Genomic DNA, 15,104 nt, shown 5'->3' on the forward strand with positions numbered 1-15,104 from the left:
TGCCCCTCACCAACTTCAAGTCCCAGAATAAATCCCAGATAAGGTATCTCCAAGCCCAGACCTTCCTCTTCCAGCACCACCCCCCCGCCCCGCCCCACCACACCCCCGTAAAGACACAAGAGGAAAGTCATCTTCTCTCTGGGTGTCTCTGGGGGTCCCTTCCACCCACCAGGAGAGCCTTTGTGTCAGTAAATGGATGGGGAAGTGGGGAGCAGGGAGCTCTCACCTGACAGGTTCGGAGAGTTGATGGCTGAGAAAGCAAGTAGGGAAAACCAAGTCAGAACAGAGACGTGAGCTGTACAGAGAGCACCCAGACTTGGGACCTGGACACAGGATCCTCAGAGCCAAGAGTGGGGCCAGACAGGCTGTGCCTAGAATAAGGGGGGTGGGAGCTACGCAGTAGGGAGCCCCAAGTCCAGGAACCATATGAGGGGTACAAGGGTCTCTGGCACGAGAAGGGCCCAACTCTTCCCACCACCAGCACCACCTACGCTCCATGTAGTGGACGATGCGGGAGGCCATGTCACCAGCCCCGAAGGTAGTGTAGGGCGTGAGGCGGACCTCGTAGCTGTGAGGCATGCGGAGGTCAGTCAGGATGTACTCCAGCAGCTGCCCCTTCTCCACACGCCGCACAGGGATGGCCTTCACCAGGGCGTTGTGTTGGTTCAACTGTAGACACAGAGTTTCCAGATGCCCGGCAGGCCATGCCCTCCACCAGAGCACCAGTCCAGGCCCCTGGTGTGACTTGAGGGACAGTATGAGGGAGCAGAAAGAGCAAAGGACTAGGAGGTCAGGCCCTCGGTTTTCTCATCTGTGGAAAGGGGCAATCACACCTTCCATGCCCACCTCTCAAGGCTGTCTTAATAACAATAGTGAGGTAGGATATTATAATAACCCCCATTTTACAGATAAGGAAACTGAGGCCAAAGAGACTTGTAGCTCACTTAAGCTCACATAGAGCTGGGATTCTACCCTAGGCAGTCTGCCCTAGAACCACATTCTTAGCCTTCATACCAACTGTCCTTTGCCCTTGGCAGATCCACATGGAATCAGACTGGGTACAAGACTAGCAGAGTGACTCTGGCCTTGGATTCTAGAAAGCCTATAGATGAAAGACTGACACATACCTCCCACCTCTAGCTCCTGACACCAGAATAGACTCCGCTCTATGAACAGTGGTGACTCCAGCCCTACAGTCCCAGCAGACCTCTGACAATTCTCTGTGCTCGGAGCATGGCTCCAGATGGGACAGGTTCCCAGAGCCTCCCAGCTCCTGCTGTTGCATCCAGAACACTTTCTCTCTTCCCATGAAGAGTTCAGTCTATAAGAGGGTCAGTGTGTCCAAGCCCCTCTCTCCAACCCCTGCTCCTGGCCTTGATGAGCACTTCTACTCCCTGCCTGCACCCAGGCCCCAGCTCCCACTTGGCCCACCTGTCGGACACTGAGTCTGTAGTTGAGCACAGGGTCCACAGCATCGGGCTCCCTCTGGGTCCACTGCAGCACATAGGAGTAGTTCTTGGACAGCTTGTGGCTGCGGGTGGGGTTGGGGGTGTCGAAGTAAAACTCCGGGCTGTAGGCTTTGGCTGAGAGGGCGGGGAGGGGGGCATGGGGCCGTGGAAGATGGGAGGATGGGGAGACAGAGAGAGGAGGCAAGGGAGAGGGAGACAGAAAAGGATGGGGTGGGGCAGATAGGGTATGGGGAGATGAAGAAAAAGGGAATATTGTGAGGAAAGCGATGTTGGAAGAAGAGGGGATTGGGGAGAATGAGGGAGCGGAAGGAGGCAAGATGGGAGATGTGGAGAAAGGAGATACGGAGTTCCCAGAGGCCACATTGGTGAGAAAGGAGAGGAAAGGTCAAGGAAGATACAGAGAAAAGAGAAATTTGGGGAGACACAGAGAGGGAATATTAGGGAAGACACAGGGAAAAAGGATTTGGGGAAAGACAAAGAGGGTTGGGGATATTGAGAGAGAAGGAAGAGAGGAGATAGAGAAGGAAAAAAGTGGGGAGACAAGGAAAGTGTGGGAGAACAGGGGAGAGGGGAAGGAGGTGGGAAATGTCACAGGGGCCTCTGGCTGGCAGGGCTGGGTGGGGAAGGGCTGGGGAGGTGATCAGTGACCTGCCATCCCATCCCCCTGTTGTTGAGTGGGGGGATCCTCACAAGGGCTGCAGGGACACCCAGGCAGTCTGGGGCTGTTGGGAAAGCTGGGGGTGCGGTGGAATGGGGACATACATGCCTAAGGCTCTCCAGAGGCGCTGCCACCAGATCAGGCAGGGAGGAGGCACTCCCCAAATGGAGGAAGAGGGTGGCAACCCAGACAGTCCCTCTCCATTCCCCTAAGCCCTCACCACAATCCTCCATCTCTCTCTAAGTCACTTGCAGCCCCTACCCAGGAATGGCTTGGTGAGGAGTTGGGGATTTCTGGGAGCCAAGGGGCCTGTACCGTATGTGTTGGCTGGCCCAGAGTCAACAGTCAAGAAAAGTCGTTGAGGGGCGTCTTCCCTCATTTAAGCTACGATTCAGGCCCCTCAACTAGGGCCTGTGGTGGTGGTGTTGCGGAGGGGCGGGGCGGGGGGGGGGAGTAGAGTTTCCCAGATGATGCTTCTGGGGACCAGGGACGAGGGAGGGATAGAAACCTGAGATGGGGCAGTGACCAGGGCTTGAGTGGGCGGGCCTAAACCTGGTGTGGGCGTGGCTGAAGGGGCGAGGCTGAAACCTGCTATGGAACTGCTGGAAGCAAAGAGCTGGATTAGACTGGAAGGGGTACAACCTGGGCCTGGTGTGAACGGGGGCCTAGACGCGGTGATCATGGGTCCTTAAAGGGCCTAGACGTGGTGCGGGCGCGGTTAAAAGGTTGGAGCCTAGGCCTGGTGAAGGCTGGGTTTGAAAGGCCGAAGAAAGGGGCTGAGCTGTAATGGACGGGGCCTAGGACAGGAACAGGTGAGCTTCGAAAAGGGAAGGCTTAAACTAGTTTGTCTGCAGAGGGGCGGGACCCACGTCAGGAGGGGCGGGGCTGGGGCTGCAAGAGGAAGTCAGGGATTGGATGGGGTGAACGGGGCGGGGTCTAGACCTGGCATGGGCGGGCCTTGGAAAGGCAAGACTCGAGGGCAACCGGTTAGGCGGGCTTCAAAGCGCGGAGCCCGGGCCAGGCGTGGGCAGGGCTGGGCTTGGGGTGGAGCCTGACCCAAGGCGGGCGTGGTTGGGTAGACTGGACCGAAGGGACGCTCACCCGAGACCTGGAAGAGGCAGGCTGCTGAGCCCACGTCGTTGGAGACGCTGCACTCGTAGCTGCCGCTGCTGTCACGAGTGACGGCGTCGAGGCGCAGCTCGGCGTGGTCGGGGGCCTCGGCGGCGGCGGGGACGACGGGCGGCGGTGCCAGCAGCTGCCCTTTGAAGCGCCACACTGCCGAGGCGATGCGCTGGGGGCTGCCGTGCAGCAGCGAGCAGCGCAGGAGCACCGGCCGACCCAGCGCTTGGCGCACATCCTGGGAGCTGGGCTCCACCTCCGGTGGGACTGGGGGCGGGAGCGGCGGTCAGGGGGGCTCTCCCCACAGTCGGGCGGCGACGCATTTCGCCCCTACTTCCGTGCCCCTCAGCCTGGAAGGGTCTCAGGGCGAATACGCGCTGGCAACACACTCATACAACAGCCACCCTAACAGCTCCCGACTTGCCTATACCACTCTTGTGGCCATTCCCTCTAGCCTTGCTTCCCCAGACTGATCCTGTAAAACCTTAAATGGGTCCTTCAATCCGCATGTGATGATAAGAAGGATAACATCGTGGTTTACAGCACAGTCTCTAGAGCTAAATGACTTAGGTTCAAATCCCAGCCCTACCACTTACTAGCTGTGAGACCTTAGGCAAGTTGGTTAACCTCTCTGTGCCTCTGTTTCCCCATTTGTAAAAATGGGGGACTAATATAATCTATTACTAGAGGGCTAAACGAAGTAATACATTAAAATGCACTTAGAACAGTGTTTGGCAGGAGGTGATGTAACTCTCAACATAATGCTATTTGATACAGTGTGCTTTCCTTGGCTGTCCTTCCTCCTTACACCCTCCCACCCGGGTCTCCGCCTGTCAAAATTACGTTATTTGTTCGCTCATTGGGTCCCTGCGAAAGAAGATGGGGGGACACTCGACCGTGAAAGTGGGGCAAGGGCCGCAGACTTCTGTGTCCCTAGAGGATAGTGGTGTCAAGGAAGGTTGAAGGGCTTTCAGGATGGGTGGAGGGATTGAGTTGGACTGGGGTGAGGGGTGAAGAGGGATCAGACTGGGCTGGGAACCAAGAGGGACAGCTGGGAAGGTAATCTGGATGGGGCGGTGGAACTCACACTGCACGTTCAGCTGCACCTGGGCCTCGCGGGGGCGCACGTTGAAGCCATTATAGCGAGCTGTCTGACAGCGGTAGGTTCCGCTCATGTCGCGGCTCACGCGCTCCAGCCGCAGCTTCCCGTCTGGAGTCTCCTCCAGGGGCAGCCCTGAGGGCAGCAGCGCAGCCTCCTTGTCCACGCGCGACCAGAGCACAGGCGGCCGCGGCTTGCCCCGCACCTCGCACTGCAGTTCTGCGGGCGAGCCCTCGCGCACAGTCACCACGGCCCTGCCCTTGGGCACGCTGATCGTGGGTGGTACTGCGGAACGGGAGGGGGGAGGGGCAGAGTTAGAACCCCAGTGGGCTCTGCCTTGGGCTCCTGCTTCCCTCAACCCCTCACTAGTCTCCCTCCTCCGTTCCAGATGTCCCACATGCCCTTCAGTGTCTCCAAAGTAGAACTCACCTTTGCAAATCCTCTCTACCTCCCGGGTTCTCTATCTCAGGGCCTTCCAACTCAGAAAGAGACCTAAAGTGAGCCTGACCTATTCCCTCTCCCCCCAGCCCCTTACTCCAACTTTATTAAGAAGCTATTAAACATTTTGACCTATTCCCCTCTCTCCTTCCCAGTAGGGCAGGGCCAGTTAAAGCCTCCATCTACTCTTGCCTGGAGTGTTATCAGAGATTGCTAGTCTGTCCTCCAACATCTTTCCCCTTCTTCCAAAGTAATAAGAGTATCAGGGCACAAAGCCAACCAGAATAAAGACTACATCTCCCAGCCTGCCTTGTGGCCAGCTGTGACCATGTGACTAAATTCTGCCAATAGGATATGAGGATGGGGAGGAGGTATCTTTAAAGGGAGAGGCTGTGCCCATGTTTCCTTTCTCTTTCCTGCAGGCTGGAATGTAGATTGATCCCTGCCCCTGGAACTGCCATCTTGGACTGAGGTGGCATGTGCTGATGGTAGAACAAGACATATGAGTCTGGAGTTCTCAGGACTTGGTGGAGCAGAGTCACCATGCAAGCCTGGCTGGCTCACCTCCAGACTTTTATGTGAAGAGCAGTCTAGTTTACAGAACCAAACCAAACCCATTGCCATCCAGTCGATTCTGACTCTCAGGGACCCTATAGGACAGAGTGGAACTGCCCCACAGGGTTTCCCAAGGCTATAAATCTTTACGGAAGCAGACTGCCACATCTTTCTCCCGCAGAGAGGCTGGCAGGGTCTAACCACCCACTTTTCAGTTAGCATCTGAGCACTTAACAACTGCACCACCAGGGCTCCTTCTAGCTTGTTTAAACCCGGAAAAAAGAAGAAGAAAAAAAAAAAAACGTTGCGTCGAGTCGATGCCGACTCATAGCGACCCTATAGGACAGAGTAGAACTGCCCCCTAGAGCTTCCAGGAAGCACCTGGTGGATTCAAACTGCCAGCCTTTTGGTTGGCTGCTGTAGCAGTTAACCACTACGCCACCAGGATTTCCCTAGCTTGTTTAAGCCACTATTATTTAAAGTTTTTCTGTTAGTCACTGATGAACCTAATTCAGCCAAACCTAATCCAGTCGAACATATAGCCCAAATGGGAGGGCCTTCGAAAGACCTCCATGGGTCCCATTCTACAACACAAGAAACAAATTAAAATGCACCCATGTCCTATATTAAATGTAATTTGTAAATAACTCTACAAGGCAAGCTGAGATCCAGTTATCTAATTAGCATAATCTAGGCTCCGTATACATTTATACGTTTATGGCTTTAATTTTGTGGTTTAGTCTTTGTATCTTGGAGCCAATTAATTTGTTTTTTTCTGGTCTAAATTGTTTCCACAAGGCGTTAAAAAGCTTCCATGCCCCAGGCATCAGACCTGTGAGCCAAACGGAGGAATCAGCCCTGGGCCCGGTGAATTTCCCTGTCTCTAAAACATCCCAGCTCACAGGCTAAAGGGCTGTTTCTCCTTTTGAGGCCACACTGACCTCAGCTTAAAGCTCGAACTCCTTGGCTTTGCAAACAAGGCCCTCATGCTCCAGACTCAGCCACCTCCCAGCTTCATCTTCCCTCTCCCATCCTGGGTCCCAGGTGTAGGATCCATTTGTAAGGAACACATTCCCTGGACACACCAAGTCTCACATACCTTGGGAACTCCCCATTCTTTATGCCTACTATCCACCCACCTGGGCTTGCCCACCCACTTGCAAAATGGCCAATACATCTTTCAAGGCTCACATGGAGTACACCTCCTCTGAGAAGCCTTCCATGACCTCCCCAGACAACCTCCTGCATACTCCTCCTTTACTTCCTGTGTCCTATATCCAGGGTTTGTCCTTCCATTTCCTGCCTGTCCCACCTCCCTCCCCCAACACACTCCTCTGGCTAGGTGATAAGCTCTGAGGTTGGGGCTCCTCACCAAGGACCTGACACACAGCAGTTTGCAAAATCCATTTGTGGAATATGGGGAAACTTGTTTCACTCCCAAAGCTCAGCTCAAGTCCGCCTCGTTCCAGAAGACTTCCTTGACTCCTCCAGCTTCACTGGACCTCTCCTTGTGCACACTGCCATATCACACACTACCTCACAGCTAATAGTCACAGATGTCAGGATGGAAAGGGCCTTTGAGGCCACCTGGTCTCTCACAGAGGAGAAACTGAGGCCCAGGGAGTTGAAGAGGCTCTTCGGTGCAGGATGCTGGAAGCTGGACACCAGATTCTGGAGACCCTCTCGAAAGTCATCCTCTCTATTCTCCTGTCATTCTCAAAGTATGAACCCTTTAACAGTGGCTAAGACAGCAGGCTCAGAAGTCAGATTGCCTGGATTCGAATCCCAGCTCCACCACTTATTGTTGTATTACCTTAGAAAAATTTTCTTAATTAAACTCTATAAGTTTTTTTCATCTGTATAATGGGAAGACAAACTATGTACACCATAAGATAAATAATGAAGGCAAATGAGATAATACAAACTCATGAAAGCACATAGTAAATACTCAATAAATGTTAGCCATTATTATTTCATTATCATTATTTACTATTATTGGAATAAAGACCCAAATCCTTACCATGGCCTATAAGGACCTGCGTAATCTGGCCCCTGTCAACCTGCCTCAGTGCATTTGCACATGCTATGGCTTGGCCTGCCTCGCTCTTCCCCCAACCCTCCCTTCCTCCCCTTTGCCAGTAAAATCCTGCCCCTTCCTCAGATTTCAGATTAAACATTCTAACTCAAAGAACTCTTTCTTGACTTTCATGTATCACAGTTTGAAACGATATATTTATTTGTGAAACTATCTGAAAAATGTTTCTCTCCCTACTAACTCCAATGAAGGCAGAGGCTTGTTTTGCCCATCACTGTACCCCAGCACCTAGTACAGTGCCTGGCATATAACAACAGCTGCTCAATAAATGTGTCGGGCATGAACAAATGGTATCCTTCTCAGTCTGGCCTCCCTTCCCCAAGCTGCTGCCTTCCCACCCCCTGTGGGCCTGTCCAGCTCGTTCGCACCTCCCCAAAATCCCTCCAGCTGCCCACCTGTCTCAGAGGAGATGTTGACCTCGATGCTGAGGTCAGGCACAGGTGCCCCGGGGAAGGACGCCACGCACAGGTAAGTGCCGTAGTCGCTGAAGTGCAAGTCAATGAGCTCCAGGCTGCTGGTGACTGCAGGCAACTCGGGGTCATTGCGGGTCACCAGCAGCCGCTTGGACATGCGTGCCGGCTTGCCATTCTTGAACCACTGGTAGGTCACCTTCTCCTGGGGCACTGCATCCACGTGGCACGACAGCTTCAGGTCTTGGCCCAGCTGTATGTTCTCGCTCTCTTTGATCACATCGGGGGTGATCTGGAACGTGGCATTCTTCATGGCTGTGGGTGGGTGGGAGGCTGGGGTGGCTGGGGCTGGCCCAAAGCCAGAGGTTCCTGTCCCACCCCAACTCAGACCCAGCTCCTCCCCTCAGACTGGCCCTCCTGGAGGTTGGGGGCTAAGGCCCCGGGAGAAACCATCACTTTTCTCTGCTTGGAAATCGTTCTGCTTGCTCAGATGTGTCCTTAAAAGTTCCAAATAAGCTCACTGCAGAAAAGTCAGTTCAGTAATAATAATAGCTACTATTTACTGAGGAACATTAATGGCACAGTGGTTAAGCGCTCAGCTGTTAACCAGAATGTTGGCAGTTCAAATCCACCAGCCGCTCCTTGGAAACCCTATGGGACAGTTCTACTCTGTCCTGTAGGGTTGCTATGAGTTGGAACCAACTCGATGGCACCTAACGACAACTATTTACTGAACATAAAGAGCCTTGGCAGCACAATGATTAAGAGCTCGGCTGCTACCCAAAAGGTCAGTGGTTCAAACCCACCAGTATCTCCATGGGAGAAAAAACCTGGTGATCTCCTCTTGTAAAAGATTACAGCCTGGGAAACCCTATGGGTGCAGTTCTACTCTGTCCTGTAGGGTCGCTATGAGTCAGAATCGACTGGACTACACAAAACAACAACAATTTATTGAACATACACTATGTGAGAGGTACTGTCCTAAGCACTTTATATGGATTTATTCATTTAACCCATCCTGAAATCTTTACGGAGGGGTTCTATTATTGTCCCCATTTTACAAAGGAAGGAACGATAGCTCAGAGAGGGCAATTTGCTCAAGAAAGTAGCAACCCTTGAATTCAAACACAGAGCCTGCGATTTTAACCACTACACTGCTTTATTTTTTACTGTTGTTACCCTGAATACGCAAAATAAAAATTTTAGAAGGGTGTGCCAGAATGTAATAATGGTTATATCTACAGAGTGAGACTGAGGGGAACTGAAAGGCAATTTTAATTTCCACATTTTATCCTTTTGTGCTGTGTGGCTCTTTGCAACAGGTTTGTGTGATTTTTAAATAAAAGACCAATATGGTCATTTTACATGCAGTTAAATTAAAAATGTAGAGTTTAGAAAGAAAAGGGAGTTGGCCTCTTTAAAAATCTGAATCTTGTTTGAAGTAAGCCAAGAGTTAGGTAGATCTCTTAGTAGGCTGGGCACTAATTGGACAGGGCATTGTACAACAGGCATAAGCCAAGACTGTCCTGGCAAAAGCAGTTTGTATCATCACCCTAAGAGGTGACTATGTATATTTGATGTAAATTTAGATCTTTCACCGACCTAGGCTTTAAAGATCAAACGGAATCAGGTGAAGAAAAATAATCTTCTGGTAAGGCAAGCAGTGTCAAAGGAAAAGTAGTCATCAGATAGCCACAACCTTGCTACTTTCTTTCTTACTCTGATTAAGTAAAAAGACATAGGGAGCTAGCTTCTTTCTGTGAGGAGGGTCAAAGAGAGACTGACTGGCCAGTGAGAGATGAACAAAGAAGATAGTGTAAGTCATTACAGGACTCTCAAATGGATTTGGCAGATGTAGTTCATACTTTAAGTGCTAAGAGCTGGAAACAAGCCTGGATCATTAATAATAATAATAATAGTAATTAAAGCTGCCCAAGCAGAAGAATTTAAAGTTTTCTCTTTAAAGCAGAGTAGCAAAATCAAGATCATATTAAGCAGCTAATGATAACTACTGAGGCTGAGGTTTAGTAAGAAAAGTGGATTTCTTTAGATCATGCTCCAAATTTTCCGTGAAATGCTTTGCTAGTAAATTTTTACAGATAAGGCGTGGAAATGTGTGTCATTTCCACTGTAATTCAGTTAATTTATTATAAGGATACCATGGTATATTAAAAAAAAAAAAAAAGAAGAAGAAGAAGAAGGAGAGAAAGCCAGGAAATTTGGCTTGAAAACTGAAATGTCCACATTTAGCTTTTGACAGCCTCAGTTTCCCTAACTAAAAAAGAAAAAAAAAATGTGGGTAATCAAAACCAGCCCTTCTACTTCTTGGACTGTTGAGGTTGCATTTGGAGATGTAGATTATAAACTGTAAATAAAGTTTAAGCAGATTTTAGTCCTTGTGCCACCTGATGGCAGGCATCTGAATTATACGGAAATCAAAGTGTCTGGAACAAGCCTCCTCAGCATATTCCTCACGTAAGCGGAAGCAGACAGGCCCCTTTCCCGTTTTGTTGGGGTTCCTGGAGGACGCAGGACCCTGTCTGCCTTCCGAGCTCCCTCCCACCCCTCCAGAGGCCACGTACATCGCACCAGCAGGTTGACGGTCTTCTTAGCAGGGTTGCCCACATTGTTGGTGGCTGTGCAGTTGTAGTAGCCAGAGTCCCGGGCATGCACTGAAGGGATGCTGAGGGTGCCACCCTGGGCCAAAGCACCCAGAGGCAGTGGGCCAGGGCCATGGGACCACTGCAGCTGGGGTGGAGGGTCACCCCCTGTCAGCAGACACTGCACCGTTACGTTCTCTCCAGGGTTCACCACCAGAGTTTCATTCACAGACAGCTTCAGGGCTGGCGGTGCTAGGAGGAAAGAAGGTGGGGTCTTAGGGGACCCTGAGGCAAGGCTGGGTGGAGGAGGGATGAAGATGATAGGGAAACCATGGGGACTGGGGAAGCCCTGGGGGGAAGAAAGAGGGGAGAAGAAGGCGAGGAACAGACACTGGGGAGAAGGGAGGGACCAGAAGCACTAGCAGTGATGTGCCTAGAGTCCTGTGTGGGGTGGACTTGTCTCCTGATTGGGTAAGGTGGGCAAAGGGTCTGGGTTGGGAAGAGCCTGTACCCGTGGTATTGGTGAGCCGGAAGGTGATGGCCTTGTCCGGGATGCCGCACACATTGCGTACAGACACCTGGCAGGTGTAGCTGGCATAATCCTGGGGCCGCAGGTTCTTCAGCTTCAGGACCTTAGTCTCCCCCTGGATGGTAGTGGACCACTGGAGTGAGGGGTCTGCTTGGGTCTCCTGGGGCCCCACCCACCCATTCATCTAGCACTGGAAGCTAAAGCAGGTCTGTATTCTAATTCCTGCCTTCTCTACCTCCACTCACACCATTCACTCCAGGACACCTGAGCCTGGGGCAGATGCTGCACTCTCCATACCCTTAGTCCCTTGTCATGGGGCTCCCTGGGTGTGAGGCTGCCCTAGTGCATGCTGGCCAGGATCTGGCCTCAGTTTCCCCACTGTGGGTAGTGGAGGGGGTAGGGAGGGAATCCTGTTCTTACAACCCACACAAACACGAAGTTGCCCACAGGGCTCTGGCCACACGTGGGGCTCTGACAGCCACCTAGGAAAGTCATCTCCAAACCCATCCCCTGCAGGATGGTTTCGTCAGCATCTCCTAGGACAGTGGGGAACTCAGAGGAAGAGGAGTCATCTCCCTGCCCCCCAGCTCCTGCTGGGGCTGTCTATGGGTTGCCAACACTCTGTCAGCCTGCCATAGACAAAAACGACCTGCCTGAACTAGGGGGGCGCCTTTTCCTAACCAGCAACCTCCCTGGAGAGCAGATTGCCTTGGGGCCACTCCTCTCTTCACCACCACTCCTGACCTTTCTGCCCAGATATTTCTGCCCCAGGTTTTCTGAACCCCAATCAGACTGCATGCTTCTGACATCAAAACAGAAGTGCTGAATCAGGGTGGTCCCATGAACTGCAGGTCACAAGGCCTCAGCCCCCAGGCCCCTCTCCCTCAGCGGGGCCAGGAGAAAGAGTGAGGAGTGAACCACGAGGAGACTAGGTCAGCTGCCCATCCTGACCTGGGTGTAGAGGGGCTCATAGATGTCAACTCCATTGTCCTGGCTGTGGGACAGAGTGTCGGAGCCGCGCTTCCAGATGAATCGGGCAGGCGGGTTGGAGTTGACAGTGCAGCGCAGGAACACTGTCTTCTCCTGGTAGAAGTTGCCTCGGACGTCACTCACCGTCTGGTGCACGGTCAGCACTGGCTCGTCCAGGTCTGCAAAGGCATGGCCCCCGGAGAGTCAGGGCTGGGTGACCCCAAGGTGGGGTGGGGGAGGGCTTAGGGAAACCTGAGCCACTCGTGAAGGACACTTCCAGAGAGCCAGATACTCTTCTAGTCCTGCAAGCTTGATCAACCTGTTAGAGCAGGGGGGACTGGACTTGACGGCTTCTCAGACTCCCTCCCAGCTGTCCCTCCCCAGGGACCAACATGGAAGTGTCTATCTTTATATCCTCCCATCACAGGATGTAGGAAGCAGCTGTGGACTGGAAATCAGGAGACCCTGGTTTGAATCCCAGCTTAGCTGTTAATTTGTCATGTGACCTCCCTAAGTCCCTTCTGTTTCTGAGCCTCGGTGTCCGCATTGGTAAACTGGACTAGATGGGTGGTCTTCACCTCTGATTGTACAATAGAATCACATGGGGATTTTCTTGTCAATATTTTTTGATACTGATGCCTGCAGAGCTCCTTGATGGTGACAGAAGTTAGCACAGTGGCTACCTCTAGGGGAATTACTGACTGGAAGAGGGCATGAGGAACTTTCTAGGGTGCTGGAAATGTTCTATATCTTGAACTAAATGGTGTTTACACACACACATACACGTGTAAGAATTCGCTGAACTGTACACTTAAGATTAGTCCACTTTATTGGATGTTAAGTTAATCCTCAATTAAAAAAAAAAAGTTTAAGAAAAAAATTCCAATGTTGGGGCCCCATCCCAGGTCAATTACATCAGAACCTCTGAGAGTTGGGCCCAGACATCAGTATATTTTTTTAAAGATTACCTAGCGATTTGAATGTGCAGCCAGGATTGTGCAAACCACAGGCTCCAGCACTCCCCATTCCAACATTCTACCACAGACATTGTAACAGCCGGTCATCCTGTCCTCCTTCCACAGCCCATAGCCAAGGCTGGGGGGTGGGGAGTGCCTTGGTGAGGCCCTGGCCTTGCCTGCCAGCCCCTTCCAGTACCAACAAGGCAAGGAAGGACCCTCAAGCCCAGAGGTTTGGCAGGAAGCTAGATGGCTGATGGAGAGGGCAGAAGAGAAGAGTCTGGAGCTCCACTTCTCACCACCCTTGTAGGTCCCACTTGGGGAGGGCCATGGTTAATGGGAAGGTTCATTCTGGGCATTAAGATGGTGCCCTTGTGCCTGGCTTCATAGCTCTGGGTACCTGGGTGAGTGGCAAAAAGGGAGGGAGGCTCCCGGGGGGTAAGGGGATATCCATGGAGGCCAGGTAGGGACTGAACCAGCAACCAGGACTGGGGTGGGGGTCGGGGACTTGATCTTGCAGGTGATTGGGGAGGGCAGTCTCAGAGCAGCCCCTGGGACAAAAGCAGAGACATGAGGTATTGTGGAAACGGCACTGAGCCAGAGGAAAGAGACCTGTCCCCTCTTGGATGCAGTACTACCCTGTTCTATGCCCTGAGCAAGTCACACGGCTTCGTACTGCAGTTTCCTCGTGTGTGGAATGGGTATAATCCAACCTGTCCTGCCCACCTCACAGGGCCGTTGTAAGGTTCATAAGATTACAGACGGGCATATATAAACTGATAGTGCGGCACACATCGCAAGGGCAACAGAGTTGCCTCCGTAGCCCCAAAGAGAGAAAGTCTCTACTGCCCGCCTCCATGCAGCTGCCACCTCTCCCTCCCCCTTCCCTCCCTCCTTCTACTTCCCACCCTGACCCCCAAGGCTCTGCGAAGGACGCTCCCTGGCCCAGGGCGGGGCTGCCAGGGCCGGGGTGGCGAAGGGTGCAGACTCACACTGCACATCCACGCGGATGGACTTGATGGCGGGCACGCCCACGCCGTTCTCCGCCTTGCAGTAGTAGCGGCCGCCCTGCGTGCGCGCGATGCGTTCGATGCGCAGCGTCTCGTTGAACACCGACGTCTCCTGAAACTTGTCCGACGCGCTACCCGCGGTCTTAGTCCACCGCACCTGAGCCGGCAGAGAGCGGGAGCGGGTGTGCGCCTGGGCTAGGGCAGAAGGCCCTACAGCGGCGCGCCCTGCCCGCATATGCTTTCCACAAGCGCACTGGGGTATATCCAGGCCTAGGAAACTAACCCAACAGACTCGTGGGACGCCGCAGCAAGGTAGAGTCTGGGGAATCTGGGATCAGAGAGAGGATGCTTTAAATCTAGGCAGTATAGTGTAGCACTTAAGAGCATGGGTTTGTGAGCAAGTTACCTAACCTTGCCTGCCTCCATTTCTTCATTTGTAAAAATGGAAACTCTTAACCCTCTCAGAAACCCTGGTGGCGTAGTGGTTAAGTGCTAAGGCTGCTAACCAAAAGGTAGGCAGTTCGAATCCACCAGGTTCTCCTTGGAAACTCTATGGGGCAGTTCTACTCTGTCCTATAGGGTCGCTGTGAGTCGGAATCGACTCGATGGCAACGGGTTTGGTTTTGTTTTTTTTTTTTTGGTTTATTAACCTCCTGTGAGTTGAAATCGACTTGATGGCAGAGGGTTTTTGTTTTGTTTTGGGGGAGGGGGTTGTTTGTCAGTTTTGTAGGGTTACTGGGGAGTCCTGGAGCCCTGGTGGCGCAGCGGTTAAGAGCTCGGCGCTAACCAAAGGTCGGCAGTTCCATTCCACCAGCCGTTCCTTCGAAACCCTATGGGGGCAGTTCTACTGTATCCTACAGGATCGCTATGAGTCGGAATCAACTAGACGGCAATGGGTTTGGGTTGGTTTTGGTTTGGGGAAGGAGTCCCTAGGTGGCAGTAGCTACTAATCTGAAAAGTTGGCAGTTCACATCCATTGAGGGGTGCCTCAGAAGAAAGTCATGCCTATCTGCTTCCAAAAGATCACAGCTATTGAAAATCCTATGGGACACAGTTTCCTGACACACATGAGTCAGAATCGACACCACGGCAACTGGTTAGGGTTACTGGGAGGATTAAATGAGTATGTACTTAGTGCCTGCAAGTCCCCGTGGATGGACTTGATGGCAGGCACACCCACACCATTCTCGGCCTTGC

The 15,104-nt window shown here is 52.3% G+C and overlaps 1 protein-coding gene across 1 annotated transcript in view; it reads right to left on the bottom strand.

Moving 5' to 3' along the window:
• MDGA1 (MAM domain containing glycosylphosphatidylinositol anchor 1) overlaps positions 1–15,104 on the bottom strand; it is a 59,914-nt gene that overhangs the window by 6,383 nt on the left and 38,427 nt on the right. The window contains exons 3-12 of the mRNA XM_003403935.1: positions 13,890–14,064; positions 11,924–12,120; positions 10,955–11,087; positions 10,426–10,695; positions 7,829–8,158; positions 4,334–4,630; positions 3,229–3,513; positions 1,432–1,583; positions 492–669; positions 227–250 (exon numbers count right to left, since the gene is read on the bottom strand). Of these exons, the coding sequence (XP_003403983.1) occupies positions 227–250; positions 492–669; positions 1,432–1,583; positions 3,229–3,513; positions 4,334–4,630; positions 7,829–8,158; positions 10,426–10,695; positions 10,955–11,087; positions 11,924–12,120; positions 13,890–14,064 (2,041 nt within the window). The remainder of the gene's footprint in view (positions 1–226; positions 251–491; positions 670–1,431; positions 1,584–3,228; positions 3,514–4,333; positions 4,631–7,828; positions 8,159–10,425; positions 10,696–10,954; positions 11,088–11,923; positions 12,121–13,889; positions 14,065–15,104) is intronic.

This window comes from Loxodonta africana, chromosome 1 (genome assembly GCF_030014295.1).
Source record: "Loxodonta africana isolate mLoxAfr1 chromosome 1, mLoxAfr1.hap2, whole genome shotgun sequence".
Classification (NCBI taxonomy): domain Eukaryota; kingdom Metazoa; phylum Chordata; class Mammalia; order Proboscidea; family Elephantidae; genus Loxodonta; species Loxodonta africana.